This window comes from Poecilia reticulata, chromosome 8 (assembly GCF_904066995.2).
Source record: "Poecilia reticulata chromosome 8, P_reticulata-male-v2, whole genome shotgun sequence".
In the NCBI taxonomy this organism is placed as follows: domain Eukaryota; kingdom Metazoa; phylum Chordata; class Actinopteri; order Cyprinodontiformes; family Poeciliidae; genus Poecilia; species Poecilia reticulata.
The window spans coordinates 10,681,825-10,697,714 of NC_088837.1; the positions used below are offsets into that span (position 1 = coordinate 10,681,825).

Sequence of the window (15,890 nt, forward strand, 5' to 3'; positions counted from 1 at the left end):
GCAAATACATATTGAATTTATTAGTAGTGTGATTACAGTACGCTACAATTACACTTTTTTTTTGGTTTATTATAATTGCTAATGAAGTACACTTTTTAGTTACTTAATGTCTTTTATTATTCTGCTTTTCCACTTTGTACATTACATGCTTCATACACACATCAGTACAGCAAACACATCAGGTTACCAGAACACAGAAGGAGCCATTACAACACACTTTACAGGTGAAACTAATTACATTGTTCTTTCAAAATATTACCATTTTGGTAACACTTTATTTGATGGGTGTGCATAAAACTGACATGACACTGTCATAAACATAAAACCAGTCATCCAACCTTTAAAGCAACTTCTCATTAAAATTTTTATTATTTACTGAATGACACTTCATGACACTGTTGGTTTGTTCCTAACAGGAGTTAAGTCATGTTTATGACAGTATCGTATCAGACTTATGCAAACCCCGTCAAATAAAGTCTTAACCACATTTTTTCAACAGCCATTATACTCTAGGAGAATTGTACAAATTGTTAATACATTCAAAGTTTACAGACAACATGCTTATGAAAATCAGCACAATAAAACAATAGGTAAATTTTAGAGGAAATGTGAAAAATGTTGCACCAAGGACATTCAATGTCACAGTATTCCAGTATTACTGCAGACAAACTGACATTTCTCCTTCCTAGGAACAGTGAGGATCAACGACAGAACATTCCCGTTCACTGCACCTTGCAGAAACCTACAAAAAAAAGAACAGAGCAATTAAACAGAGAAAGTATTTGTATTTTAAAGAGTACAGAAAAATGGCAAATAAAAAAATAAGACTTACAATTTCAAGACGTTGTGGACTCGCTGTGTATCATCAGAACTGATGATTGGGACCGGATGCCTGGGGTGGAAAAACATTTCTGGATGTTTTCTTTGCCTGTTTATGTTAGAAGTAGAAAAAAATAGTCAGCAATGTCATAGAATCAGTTGATGTTGGCATCAACTATGAAGCTGTTTTAAGTGTGGACTTAAGGAGACAAACTACCTTAAAATCTTTCCATCCATGATCTGAACATGCTGATCCTTGCAGGGTGGTGAGGGGGGCTGGTGGTGCCCATCTCCAGCAGCCATCAGATGAGAGGCAGGGTTCACCCTGGACAAGTCACCAGTCCATCACAGGGCCCTGAAAGTCAACAACAAAAAATGTACGAAAGAGAAATGTTAGATTAACAAGGGGAAAAATTCTGTCCAGTTATCTTTAAATCAAATCATGTTATATTAAGTACTTGGTGTTGGTAACACACCAGCTTTTGTTGTTGAAAATGTAGCTAGCCCCTCATTGAAAATAAATAAATACTTACACCATTAAGACGAGGTGAAGGTTCATCCTCAGAGCTGGTTGGTGATCTGATGGAGCAAGAGTCTCTTCTGAGACAGGAAAGTCTTTAGTTTCCCAACACCTGATCTCTCCGGCTTCCTCTTTCATCTTCATTTGCTTAGTTAGACTGCAAACATATGTTGAAGATAAAATCATTGATGAACGAGTTAGAACAACCTCACAATATCAAAGTCTCTTTGTCATATGGAGCTTAATTAAAACCAGGTTAAGTTTAAGTGGAATCAGCAGGTTAACATTGTAATCGGTGATCGGCCAGAAAACTGCAATCGGTGCAGCCTCTAATTTGAATCAGTACTCATGTTTTTATCATTCTTAAGTTTTCATACACTAATTTGTGATCATGATAGCAAAAAAATAATTCAGACTGACTGGTAATTGAAAAATATAGTAAAGCAAAGTGTTGATCTAAGTTAACAAATGATGATATACCTGGTTCAGTTTCAAAACTAAACGTCCAGTTTGAACTCGACAAACCTCTAAACTTGCAATCCTAGACCATGAGTGCAATGCAAAACAACTAAAGCGTATTTTTTTTCCTCTTTTCTATACTTGGCTAACCCTAAATTACACTTTTCCCATGGGTCTGTTTCCCCCTGCACACCCACCCATCCCACACCCACAGAGTCACACAAGCTTTCACAAAGAGAGCTGCTATATTTCTGTCTCTGGTCAAGTGGGAGCTTTCTGTGGGTGTAGGTAGAAAGCAGGTGACCACAACCCTGAGCCTAATCCATCCTGCAGAACTAAAGCTGTAAAAACTTTCCTATCAGCAGACACTGGACTATTTTGGGATGGTTCTCTTAAGCATCAATATGACAATGTCAAGAAAAGCAGCTTTATGAATGTTAGATCTCTGTCCCGATGACCCACACTTTCCTAAATTTACACTGTAAATAAACATGTACTTTACAAAGAACAAAGTCTCTCAGGGGAACCTATACGCATAAATATTCTTTAAATCAAAAACATCTGGCTGTTTTTTTTTTGTTTTTTCATGTAGAAATAGCTGTAGCATGGAAATATCCAGGTCTTCTATAAACCAATTGATATACAGCACCTGGAAGAACACTTCCTAACTTTTGAACTTTTTCATGTTTTGCCATGTTGTGACCACAAACTTCAATGTATTCTTGCAAATATTTGGAAAGATAGAGCATCCCATGGAGCGTACTTGTAAAATGATACATGTCTGTCATTTTTTTAACCAATTAAAATCTTAAAAGCACAGTGTGTCTTTGAATACAACTCTATTGAGTCAGCGCTTTGCAGAACATTTTACTACAATTACAGCATGTTTTTTCTTTTGGGGTTTATGTCTTTACTGTCGGGCTGCACAGTGGTGCAGTTGCCTTGCAGAAGGAATGTCCTGAGTTTGATTCCGGCCCCGGTCTTTCTGCATGGAGTTTGCATGTTCTCCCTGTGCAGGCGTGGGTTCCCTCTGGGTTCTCTGGCTTCCTCCCACAGTCCAAAAACACGACCGTCAGGTTAATTACTTTCTGTAAATTGTCCCTAGGTGTGTGTCCATGGTTATTTGTCCTGTCCGTCTCTGTGTTGCCCTGCGACAGACTGGCGACCTGTCAGGGTGTAACCCTGCCTCTTGCCCCGAACGTTAGCTGGACATAGGCACCAGCGACACTTCTGACCTCATTAAGGGACAAAGGTGTAAAGAGACATGCCAATTGATTTTCCCCCCTTTTGCCTATTTGAGGACTTGGGCTAAAAGCAAACTAAGCAGTTCCACTTATCAGAAAATCGGCTAACTGAGCGTAGTGCATACATTAAGCTTACTTTCAAGTCAGTCGCGGAGAGATCAACAAGCAAATCTGCAATGTCAGTGAAGCATTAAGTCATTTTAGCACACAAAAAAATGTCAAAAGCTGATATCATGAGATATCTATTTTAAAAGTGCAGAATCAAAACTTCATTGTAAACAATATATTGTTGACTGAGGTGTGAAGCATGAAGCACAATCTTTGTTCACCAATTCCTTGAAAAAGTCCCTGCATGTATTAAACCAACAGTACAGCATGTATACTGTATCCTCTTTCCCTGAACATTGCATAACACAGCTGCCAATCATGAATGCACACACAACATCCCCCACCTACATTTTACACTATTGCTCATTGAAAATACCTTCAGCTGTTGCACATATTACCGTAAATAATAAAAAATGTGTATTTAATCTTCTTCACATTTTTATTTTTAAATGTCTAAAAGTAACAAGCCTGATTAAAAAGTGAAGGCAAAACAAACGGTGTGTTGTGGACATACCATGTGAGAGAGAGCACTGTCCCCCAGAGGAGTAGCGTTTTCAGGAGTCCTGCTGCGGCTGGTGTTGATTTCTCTGCTCTTCTCACAAGGCTTCCCCCAAGTCTTCTCTGTATTTGGCTTCAGGCTTTTTCTGGGTAACACACAGGGGTGAAAGTAGGCGTGTACAGTCGTGTACGGTCGGGTACTGCGTACCCCTAGAAGATTTAGCGGGGGTACGGAGAGGGGAGCGGCTGTCTGTTGTAAATAAATCAACGGGTCCATTGTGCAGTCGTGAGTGCACCCACTAATCAGCCGTGACTTATTAGTTTTTCAAGAACAGTCTAAAACACGACTTAATCAGTTAATTGAGACGTTATTTCCATCAAAATACAACTTTAAATCGAAAAGGAGAAGATTTAGGGGGAATCATCAGTAATGAGCCTCACAGAAGAAAATGAAGAACCTTTTATCAACTGTTACAATTGAAAAGCCTCAAACTGGGATCTCCTTTTGGTTATTGTTCTGCAACAAAACGTCAGATTTCAGTTTTAACATGACTTTGATAACGGACAACACAGTCCGGTCTGTGTCGATTTTCTGATTTGTTTGTTCCAACAATAGCTTGACATAGCCGTTGTCGTCTTTCACTGCAGGAAGTTTGTGTTGTTTGCTTACATATTAATGTTGCTGTGTGAAAACCTGATGCATTGCATTCCCAAAATGGTTCTACTTTAATTTCCTTCCTCCTGAGCCACCTCAGAGTGCCAAGTATGCGCTTCTCTCTGGGGATGTTAGTTGGTCAAGGTCAGCATGCTTCAGGCTCATGGAAAATGTTTCTCAATGGCATAAAGCAACAAGCGCAGAAAATCTCTCAATCAAAGCAATCTTTTAGACCCAACATCCACATTGTGGTTTTAAATAACCTGGGTGGGTATTATCAGGAGTTGTAGCATTAATTTTCATAGCTAGACATGGCAACATGCTGCTCCATGTTGCCATGTCTCCAGGCTTGTGTAGTTTTGTGCTCTTTTCTCATACCTCCTTTCGCCTTGTATAAACAACCTGATACTGTTCACTTCCAGAACATAACTTGGCAGAAGTTTAAATTAAGTGGAAGATTTGAAAGCTCTTCTTCTTCTCATTCTGTGGTTAAAATTATTTCCCATATTGTGAAATTACAAAACTGCAAGAACTGTTTGGCATTTTTCAATTTAAGAATAAGTTTGAAAAAAACCCCCAAAAACAACATAATTTTCTGTTATTTTAAATGAAAAAAATTCTATTAATCATGTCCAGAGTGCATCTGATTCTGTTTTCTGTCTGTACATTTTACCATGCAGGCATTTGGAAGAGTCACTCTGCTATGTCCACCCAATGGCCAGTTGGTGTCACTCTTCACTTACATAAACGAAACCAGTTCACCTCAACGTTACACACACTATGCTGTTCAGTAAAACTCAATGCCTAATCTCTGTTTGGACTCTATTGACTACATTTCTGTAATCTTATCAAAAACATTCAGTTTTATCCTGAAACTCTGTGTAGAATCAATCAATCTAATAGTAAGTTTTCAAGATCGGTGTTTCCACTGATACCTACAGCAACTATTGAAATCATTAAACCCTTTTCTGCAAATTCCTGTAATGAGTGGATCCATCCATTTTCTTACACCCTTGTCCCTCAGGAGGGCTGCTGGTGCCTATCTCCAGCTAATATTACTGGACAAGTCGCCAGTCTGTCGCAGGGCAACACAGAGACAGACAGAACAAACAACCATACACACACACACACACACACACACACACACACACACACACACACACACACACACACACACACACACACACACTCACACTTAGGGACAATTTGGAGAGACCAATTAACCTGACAGTCATGTTTTTGGACTGTGGAAGGAAGCCGGAGTACCTGGAGAAAACCCAAGCATGCACAGGGAGAACATGCAAACTCCATGCAGAAAGACCGGGGCCGGGAATCGAACCCAGACCCTTCTTTCTGCAAGGCAACAGCTCTACCAACTGCACCACTGTGCAGCCCCGTAATGAGTGGATTTCACACTTAAATTATTTTGATCATTTGTTTGATCAAACTTATGTTTTCTTAAAGAGTGCATGCCCAAAATAACAAATGCCCTACATAACAAAGACTTAGGTCTATATTTTTCAATCCCATTTATCCAACCATTTTCTAACGTCCTCGTCCCTAGTGGGGTCAGGAGGGGTGCTGGTGCCTCTCTCCAGATAACATTCCGGGCGAGAGGCAGGGTATTTTTCAATCCCCTCATTCTTATGTAGATTTCTTTAATGACTGTTTTATTCTGGCTTTTGCTGCAATACTTTCAAGTGAAACTGCATGTTGGGAGGGTTTTTAAGCAGACTGAAAACAGTCCTGGAATGGTATTTGTTGCACTTTTGGCTGACCTTGTGGCACAAGCCACAGGCAGGTGACACAAATACCTGTCAAAAGGAGGAAGACGCTGCCAATTACACAGAGAAAGAGAGAGAAAGAGGCAGGACGCTATGTGTGTGTGTGTGTGTGTGTGTGTGTGTGTGTGTATTTGGATAATCAAGGGAGAGCAACAGAGAGAGACAGCAGAAGAAAAGCTTGTTTTACTTGTTCTGACACATCTCAAGAAGGTAGGACGTCCTCTTGTAAACAACCAAAACTCTGTGCTCATACAGCTCAGCTGGAGGAGTGGTGTCTGCCACTTGGACTTGCAAGCTCACATCTCGCCAAAAGGTACAGTGATGAATCTTGATTTGACCTAAATTTCGTTCTTTTTTCTTTTAGATGAGGGGAGAAAATGGTGAAGGGAATGAGAAATGAATACGGAGGTGCACCTGTCGATCACCATCTGTTTTTACCAGTAACAGATTACAGATCTTCTTGGAAATCAAAACGCCAGCTTGTGACATAAGAATAATTTCTTTATTCCATGAAAAATAACAGCGTAGGGGGAAAGAAAGATGACGAAAGCCAAAGTGATACCCTGAAACCACACTTGTCTTTTTTATTCAATGAGTAGCAGTTTCTCTTTATATTCTCATGGTTGTGTCACCTGCATGCCTACTGGTCATGGTGGTTTTTCCTGAATTTACTTATCTGTCATTTTTCTGAGAATGACACCCAGGAGAAAACTTTCCAAACAAAACTTCTTTGTTAGGCAGTAACCTAAGATAAGGAGGTCAGCTAGACAATATTCAAGTTATTTATCCCATTTTAAAAAATATTTCAAACAAAATCACCTTCGTAAAAACGTGTCAAAATTGACATTAAAGGCTTCCACAAATTATGCTAAACCTGACTTAATGGTACACTTTAAGTGTTTAAAGCACCCAAATGTTCATAATGTGGAGGATTTATCTATAGATTACAACATCTCATCTTGTGTTAACCCCCGTTTTTGGAAACGGATGCAGCATTACCACCTGATGGCTTGACTTTTTTGAAAGGTTTATCTTAACCTAAATCAGGCTCTACTCACACTAACTTAGAGATTTGTAATCAAAAATTCTTCCACAAAAAAGGTTTTTGAGGGATCTGACGGTTCTGAAAGTCCTTTTCTGAAAACAGATGGTAAGACAAGGCGGCTCACAAATCCTCTAAAATGTGCAAACCGGTGAACTAGTTCAATAATTTTTTACTTAATTACACAGGGTTGCAATGTATAAAATGTGTGAACATTCCCAAACTAAAAAAAATCTTTAACACTACGTCATTAATCTGACTAAATGTTGGCAAAATTATTGGCACCACTGGATTTCTGTAAAGAACAAATATTCTCTAACACGATACCTCATTTTTTATCTCTCGACTTAATCTACAACCAAATCTGTTATTACGAGGTTCAAATCCTTAAACATTTTCAGGCTCCTGCTATTAAAGGATATTTGCATTTAGGCTTATTGCAAAGCTTTACAGGAGGAACCAGCTAATGTTGCCATTCAGTTTTGCTAATTTGTACTGGAAACTTACTTTACTTTGCTCGCGTCTGCGTCAAAGAAATGTCGACGTCACCTCCTCAAGTGATTCCAAGGAAGCCTTCTGGGGTCAAAGTGCTGACTCCACTTCAGCAACATCGTCCCAATGGGCTGCCCATCATCACGGACGCTGAGAGAGGTATTTATGGCCACGCTGACAATTTGCACCATGTCTTTCGGCTACATGGGTTGAGTTGAACGTCTGAGCCGAGTGCATCTGTAAAGTGTATCAGTTTTGTTTTGTTTTTTTTGCGTAAATGTGGCTGTTTTGTTTCGGCACAGAGAACGGCACAAGCGGGAAGTCAAGCCACAAAAAGCTGATGACTGCAGAAAGAGAAGTTGTAAGTCTGAAAAATTTGGATACTTGGTAAAGTCAGTAATTCCCCTTGTTATCGTATCTGCAAATTAAATCTGATAAATCAAGAAGACAGTAAGAAGATGTATCATTAATATTGACCAAAAGTGAAAAGAAGTGCAGAATTAAAGATACATTTCATGACATGCTAGATGTTCTTTTTTGTTTATAGGTAATTAGGTAATATCATCTTCAAAGATCCTGAGAATAGCGGCATTTATCTAAAAATATTTTTTTGACATTTAAGTTGTTATTTTACACATCTTGTGTAGCAATTGGTTACTTAGCAACAACATCTGTTTAATATTTCAAAGGAAATCTTGAATCACTGCTTTGATGACATCGAGAGGTTCATGACTCGCCTGCAACAAACCGCGGAGGCCCGGAGCATTCTCAACCAAAGGACCAAAAGGAGTGGCAAGAAAAGCACCAAAAATGACAAACAAGGTACAAGCTTTTACATGCAAATTAAACTCTGTTGGCCACAAAGCTGGGAAACTAAAAAAACTGATCCGAGACTCGGTTTTTGTGAAATAATCTACTTCACTGACTGGTCATAGCCTTAGTTCTAAGTGTTTAGAGCGGAAAAAGGCAAAGAACAACCTTTTTGGCATTCACTAAAACAAGCCAGTGGACAAATTGCTGAAAAAACTCCTAAGTTATTCAGAAAATTCTTGTATTTGCTGAAACACCACGCCTTTTGTCTTCAGGGCAGGACAAACCAATCTTAGAGAGGAGCTTATTGACTTGGGATGGTCAACCTGTAATGTTGCTCTTCCTACTTGATTAATCACTCAGCTTATGTTACTTTGGTTTTGTTCTCATCTTATGCAACTTTGTACACACCTACTGTCACACCAAATCGTTATCCATTGTTTACTAAATCTAATTTCAGTGCATAGTAAAATATGTCGTAAAAAAAAAAGAGAGAAATCGCCTAAATCAGAACAGGTAGATCCTAACATTGTTGTTATGGCGACTTGATGTCAACATAACGTTCATTAGCAATAGGTGAATTTATTGGACTTTTTTTTTTCTTTACTTAAAATTTTATGTGAGGATAAAAAGGGTTATGTGTCTTCGGAAATGTTTTAACCACACACATATTCACAGCGATTAAAAATAAGCTTTTTATAAAGATGAACTGTAAACAAAAATTATTTACTGACTGTAAAATTTACAGTATCATTTAAAATGTAAAACACTGTGAAATGCAACCTCCATGCATTTTTTTTCTGTGGTCTTTTAGCAAACTAAACTAATTCAACATAAATTGTTATTATTTTTACGGTGTGAAGGTTCAAATTACATAATTAAGAAGCCTCATTTAATTTGAGGGTGTGAGTGTTTAAATATTGTTTTAAATTCACATTTTCTTTCTGTGTAGGACTTCGTAGTGAGTACGTCACTCGGAAATAAAGCATACCTGTTTTTTCTTACACAGGCAATTACACTCCTGTCAGATGAGTCACAATATTTAAACACCTACCCATGTTTGCAATAGTTTTCAAACAGTAACGGCTCTGTGTCCGTGGTTAAGTGCATGCTCTGCTCTGCAGCTATGGCTGTTGTTATGATTGCTCTCTCTTGTCTTGCAGGAGACTTGCTGACCAAGAAAGCGACTCCTCCGTCTGAGCAGGAATTTGTGGACATCTTTCAGAAAATCAAGTACTCCTTCTGTTTACTGGTAAGCATCCACGCGAAATTCTTGGAAGTTATTAAAAAGCATGTTATGTTACTATGCATAAAACTATTTCTCGTTTGATCTAGGATCGCTTGAAGTCGTCCATCTCACAACCAGACGCACCAGATCTGCTCCACCACATCTTTTTACCTCTGAACTTGGTAGGAGCGACTTTATGACACTTAGTTTGATTTAGTGTTTCCCTTGTTTGTTTTTTTTTATCTAACTTGAGTGGCACCCACTGTCTGCTTTACAGATGGTGAAGACCACTGAGACATTAGCTGCATCCGTGAAGAGTCCATGCATGACCAGAGGAGCCGTTTCTCTGCTCCGAGAGCACCTGACTGGAGAGGAAAAGGAGCTGTGGGAATCACTGGGACCCAACTGGACCTCAGACGCGTCTGTGTCCTTCTCTCTGCACCAACCTCTGCTTCCGCTTACGGCGCCTCTGTTCTAACAAGAACCGCTCTCTCTCCCATCCTCAGTTCGCAGCAGACCGTTTCTGCTCCTCCATATTCGCCTGTCTTCCTGGATGGGTGGCAGCCTCAGGCCAGCGACTCAGCTGGTCGGCTGCTGGATGATCCCATCCAGTTGCAGCACAAAGAGGACGCTTTTAATGAAAGCGTGCGGAAGCAAAGTCAACAGGAACATGTCCAGCCTGGGTCCAAGAACTACGGGGAAGGGACGGAAAAAGCGTAAGGGTTTAGTCACTATAAATATATTTGCTATGTGTGTGTGTGTGTGGTATTTATTTCTGTTAATTCTGATGATTTTTTTTCAGTTTGTAGCTAATGAAAATGTGACATTTAGGAGTAGAACATTACATTAGATCAATAAAAACACATTTTTAATGCAGAAATGAGGAATTAATGAAAAGTATGCTCAACACCCACTTAAATTTAGCTATTTTTAAAAGGTAGATTTATTGTGAACAATGAGGTCTCATTGAAAGGCATATTTTTAATTTATTGCATAAAATTTAATATAATTGTTAAGGACATGCAGTCAGAATATTATGAAACTTCATTGAGTTCTCCCCCATGGCATCCAGCACCTCCTGCTCCTTCAAATGTCACCGGATCGCAGCAAATTTTGGAATCCTCATTTTTGTTTGCCGTTTTTTTTCCAGCCACCTTAATGTTTCTGCCTCAAGTATCTGAATACTCACAATCTCTGTTATTTCTCTTAGTAGTACACATGGGAGGTTTCTGCACCATAACCATCAGGTCCAGCCTTACCATAGTGGTGAAGGAGACACCATTAGGGCTTTCATCAAACTTTTAGCAGCATAAGAAGATGATTGTGTAGTCGTTATTTTTACAAACCGCTTTTCTGACATCCTAGAAAATTATTTCAACCTGAAGTTTGCCATCATGAGTTATGAATAAGTCAGTGATTTTTATTTGTATTTTATTTTACTCCTGGTCCTCTTTTTGGCTAAAGATGTTTCTAGGGCTTTTCTTCAACAGTGAAAGAAAGAGATAATGCTTTTAAAGCTGCAGCATGAGCAGCACATAGTCCTTACAAATTCAGGTGAACTTTATTGACCTGAATTTGGGAGGTTTGGATTCAGATTGGTGTGAAGGAAGGACAAATAAAAGCAAACGAATGCAAGGAAATCATACTTCACTTGGACAATGTTGTTATTTTATGAGCTGCGAAATTTCTGAATGTAATTTCAGAAATAAAAATGGGATCCCACCAAATGGAAAGCGAATATATCACTGTAATTACGACTTTGTGGCCAGAAACAACGATGAACTCTCTGTACTACATGGGGAAGCACTAGAGGTACAGCGCAAACCCACCAGTGATCTCAGTATTCATGGACTGACCTGTAAAGGCAGAAACTGATTTAACTTATCTTTCTTTAGGTCCTTGAATTATCATCGGACCGCTTTTGGAAGTGCCGGAATAGCTATGACGAGATAGGACTTGTTCCGTGTAACATCCTGGAGCCTCTGTCTGCACTGAACATGGAGAGAATCCATCCGGTGCTTCGAACAGAGTCAAAGGTACGGACACGGCATTCTTTGTGTTTCTGAAAATACTCTGCGGGCCTCTGTGTTGACTAAGTCCCGCTTTGTTCTCAACAGAGAACAGCTCCCGCCCCTCGATGTTTCTCGTACGCCCCATCGAGCAGCGACGGGTTCAGGCCGACCTCGACCAACCGAGCAGAGCGACATCAGAGCATGATTCTGCCATCGAACATGACAAGAGAAGATGGCGGCCGAGGTAACACGGCGCTCCATGCAATGCGGCACTAATGAAGTAATGACAAAAAAAAAGAACAGATCTTGTTTGCTTCCTCTCTGTTCCTTTGTGTTAAACATGCAGCTATGTCCTAAAATAATTAGGTGTCTACACGTCATTAGCAACGTTTTAATATTTATGCTCATCGTACACAGAACCCTCAAACGCAGGAATTTAAATATGAAAACTGAAATCAGTGTAAAAAACATAAATGACATATTTATGTCTGGAATGTAAATCTTTAAGAAACCTGGAGAGTTTGCACACGATTTGATTTCAGACTTCTATTGTGTTTTTTCTTCATGCTTTTTCCTCTCTATCCTTATCTCCTTCTTTCACTAGTAACTTTTTACCTCACCTCTCCTCCTTTCTTTTTCCCTTTCTGTTCCTGCTTATCCATTGCACTTGGAATAAATCTAAAGGACTACAGCAAAATCAGTAACGCTCCACTCGTGAAAGTAGACCCTTCAGGGCGTCTCCTGGGCACTCAGACAACAACTCTGATTACTACACTGCAGGACATGACACATAAAAATAGAAATATTTAATTTCCTTTTGGGATTAATTACGTTTATCTGAATTTAATTAATGGGAATTTCATTATTCCGATCTACGTCACCTAAACTTTACCACGTCTTTTAAACCTTGTAACCACAAATTAATGTTTTATATTTTTGAGGATTTTAAGAAACACTCATTTCTGTTGCAACAGCCTTTTTCATTCACCTCATAGTCATCCATCCATTTTCTTCCGCTTATCCGGGGTCGGGTCGCGGGGGCAGCAGCTTCAGAAGGGAGGCCCAGACTTCCCTCTCCCCAGCCACTTCTTCCAGCTCCTCCGGGGGAATCCCAAGGCGTTCCCAGGCCAGCCGAGAGACATAGTCCCTCCAGGGTGTCCTGGGTCTTCCCCGAGGCCTCCTCCCGGTGGGACGTGCCCGGAACACCTCACCAGGGAGGCGTCCAGGAGGCATCCTGACCAGATGCCCGAGCCACCTCAACTGGCTCCTCTCGACGTGGAGGAGCAGCGACTCTACTCTGAGTCCCTCCCGGATGACCGAGCTTCTCACCCTATCTCTAAGGGAGAGCCCAGCCACCCTGCGGAGGAAACCCATTTCGGCCGCTTGTATCCGTGATCTCGTTCTTTCAGTCATGACCGAAAGACCATAGATGAGGGTGGGAATGTAGATCGACCGGTAAATCAAGAGCTTCGCTTTTTGGCTCAGCTCTCTCTTCACCATGACGGACCGGTACAACGCCCGCTTCACGGCAGACGCTGCCCCAATCCGCCTGTCGATCTCCCGCTCCCTTCTTCCCTCATTCGTGAACAAGATCCCCAGATACTTAAACTCCTCCACTTGAGGCAGGACGACCCCCCTGACCCAGAGAAGACACGCTACCCTTTACCAGCTCAAGACCATGGCCTCGGATTTGGAGGCACTGAGCCTCATTCCGGCCGCTTCACTCTTGGCTGTGAACCGCTCCAGTGAGAGCTGCAGATCACGTTCCGGTGAAGCCTCCTCAATCCCACCTCATAGTCAAATTATGCTAAATTAAATTTGTATGGTTTGTATTGATGTGGCTACACAATTAGGACCAGGTTTTTTTTCCTTTCTGATCCAATTCAAAGTTGTTTATTTCCCTGACATTTTGAGGCCTAAATTATACAAATGAGAGAAAAAGCATTCAGGATTTTGTAGTTCAGAGAATCTCTCTCTATTCCAAGTCTGAATAGCATTGCTTTTTCCCCTCTTCTAACAGTCATGGCTATGAACAATGAGCTTCTGCAGCGGCTGGCTAAGAAAAGGAACTCTCTTAAAGAGATGGAGGATTCCTCCTCAGCTGGCATCCCGATCCCCCTGAACTACCACTCCCCAAGCTCTGCGGTGAAGTCCTGGCTCTCTGCGAAAGGCTTCAGTCAGGGGTGAGTGTTGATTTTACTAGACATATGACGTTGTTATGTGGTAACAATGTTCTTTTTGTTGGCAATCAGCCTTATCCATTTAGAAAGTTGGTTTATTTGATCACTTTGAGGATCAGCTTGAGTCACCAACACATCCGTATCGCTACAAATACTGCTGTTTGAAAAATGGGATGCAATCCCTCAGCAGCGTGTGACTAAGCTGGTGACCATCATGGGAAGGAGGTGGTGTGCTTCCTATAGTTCTTCCACGCATTGCTGGAAGACTCACCACCATCAGTGGGTGAATGATTGACTGTAGTGCAAACTCTCCTTATTTAGCATCTCTCTGAGGTGGTATAAAAATGTTTGGAATCAGATTAAACCACTCACTCCTTTCCCTTGAGCGTCTCTTTCTTTTTTTTTTAAATCGTACTCTCGTAAATATCTGTATTTAACTTCCATTTGAAACTAAGCTGGCGACAAACTAAACCTCTTCTTTCACAATGCCTCTGTTAGGACTGTGGAGACCCTGGGAGTTTTGACCGGAGCTCAGCTCTTCTCCTTAAAGAACGAGGAGCTCTGCAGTGTGTGTCCTCTGGAGGGAGAGCGTATTTACCTGCAGGTGCTGGGACAGAAGTCCCTTCTCGAGGTTTGTACGCTGTTGTTCTGGATGCGTTTGTTTGTCTCTGTTGTCACACGGTTCTGGTCCGGTTCTGTTGTCGACAGGCGTTTATTTGCTCGGCCTTGACTGATGCACAGACTTGCGTCACTTTGCCAAATTGTTACTGAACTGACCTACATTCAAAATGAGCAAGGACAAGAAAGTAATCACCTCTGATTCCGTTTACATTTTTTTTTTATCTAATAGTGCTTGTAGAATATATTGTAAATATGTTTATACTGAAAATATCATTAAAAACTTTAAGTTTGGAGTTCACTCGATAAGGTGAGGCAGATAGTGACAGAGTTGGAGTCCCTTTGACCTATAAACAGTGGTATTTGTGTGAATCTGCTTATGTAAAAAATTGCTTCATTGTACAAAAAAGGACTTTACAGTATTACAGTTGTAGTTTTAAAGACCCTGATCCACATAAAGCTGAGAATCACTTAACCATTAGCAAAATAACATAAAAATGTTGGAGAAAATACTTTCCTTGAATTCTGTGAAAAACCAACAACAAATTTCCATTTAGGTAAAATTAAGGGACAATAAAGTAAAAATCATACAACGTATTCACTCTGATGGTGCATTTTGTTAAATCAGGTTTAAAAGAAGGCAACAATGATAATTGTTTGCGTTAGAAATTGAGCTGATTTAACTTTCCATCTCTATTGAGGAAACAGCAAAAGAGGTGGACATGTCATCTTTTGCTTTAAAAAAAAGTGATTGTAACTTTGCTCTATTGAACCGACGTATCGTTTGCTTCTTACCAGGACGTGCGCAAAATTTCTGAATTAGAGACGGTGGTGGAGAAGTGAAACCTGATGACTGACCTGGATTGGTAAACGTCACAATATTTGACGAAGAAATCAATAATAACTTAGAGATTTGAGACCAATCTGTTTTACATGAAGGCTATTTAAATCAGCTACACAGTAACATAAAGATTACACACATGTATTAATTATAGAGTAATATCTGCACTGACAAGAATATTTTACTTTTTTAAAAAAAAAAAAACTGCTAACTTTGTTCTGTTTTCATTTTGAGTTTTAGATTTAGTTTTAGAGTTTTATGTCTTTTTTAAGATGCTGTTAGCCATTATGCTCATTGTGTCAAAAAGCATCCTGAACACAGCATTAGAAGAAAGTCAGGCCTTGTATTATTGCACATGAAGGTTACATAAACTACGCATTAATGATGCAGCCCGACAGGCCGCACTGACATGCAAGATGTTTATATTTCACACGTTCTCAAAATAAACTTCTCTTATCGTTTCTGTTTTGTTGTAGTCACACGTCTTAGTTGATATTCTGTGGATACCAACAATGTAAATAAAATAAACAAGACAAAATTCATGTAAAATGATTACAGTTGTCCATTAACAGAAAACCTG

The 15,890-nt window shown here is 40.0% G+C and overlaps 1 protein-coding gene and 1 long non-coding RNA gene across 2 annotated transcripts; one reads left to right on the forward strand and one right to left on the reverse strand.

The window, feature by feature from the left end:
* Positions 1–108: 108 nt before the first annotated feature.
* LOC145552506 (uncharacterized) lies at positions 109–4,765 on the reverse strand. The gene is made up of 5 exons (XR_014088576.1): positions 3,665–4,765; positions 1,353–1,496; positions 1,037–1,174; positions 833–928; positions 109–742 (listed from the first exon to the last, which is right to left on the reverse strand). It is a non-coding gene; the product is annotated as an uncharacterized LOC145552506 (long non-coding RNA).
* A 1,487-nt stretch (positions 4,766–6,252) lies between these two features.
* Positions 6,253–15,852, forward strand: eps8l1a (EPS8 signaling adaptor L1a). The gene is made up of 14 exons (XM_008416676.3): positions 6,253–6,400; positions 7,664–7,780; positions 7,924–7,982; positions 8,311–8,443; positions 9,595–9,683; positions 9,767–9,841; positions 9,937–10,079; positions 10,166–10,375; positions 11,363–11,471; positions 11,555–11,695; positions 11,777–11,915; positions 13,692–13,854; positions 14,350–14,482; positions 15,268–15,852. The coding sequence occupies exons 2-14, from the start codon at positions 7,666–7,668 to the stop codon at positions 15,310–15,312; spliced, it is 1,554 nt and encodes a 517-aa protein (XP_008414898.2). The 5' UTR covers positions 6,253–6,400; positions 7,664–7,665; the 3' UTR covers positions 15,313–15,852.
* Positions 15,853–15,890: the final 38 nt, after the last annotated feature.

Coding starts and splice junctions, on each gene's coding strand:
- eps8l1a (XM_008416676.3), top strand. CDS start 7,666: ATGTCGACGTCACCTCCTCAAGTGATTCCAAGGAAGCCTTCTGGGGTC. Junction 7,781..7,923: donor CATCACGGACGCTGAGAGAG/GTATTTATGGCC, acceptor GTTTCGGCACAG/AGAACGGCACAAGCGGGAAG. Junction 9,842..9,936: donor TCTTTTTACCTCTGAACTTG/GTAGGAGCGACT, acceptor TCTGCTTTACAG/ATGGTGAAGACCACTGAGAC.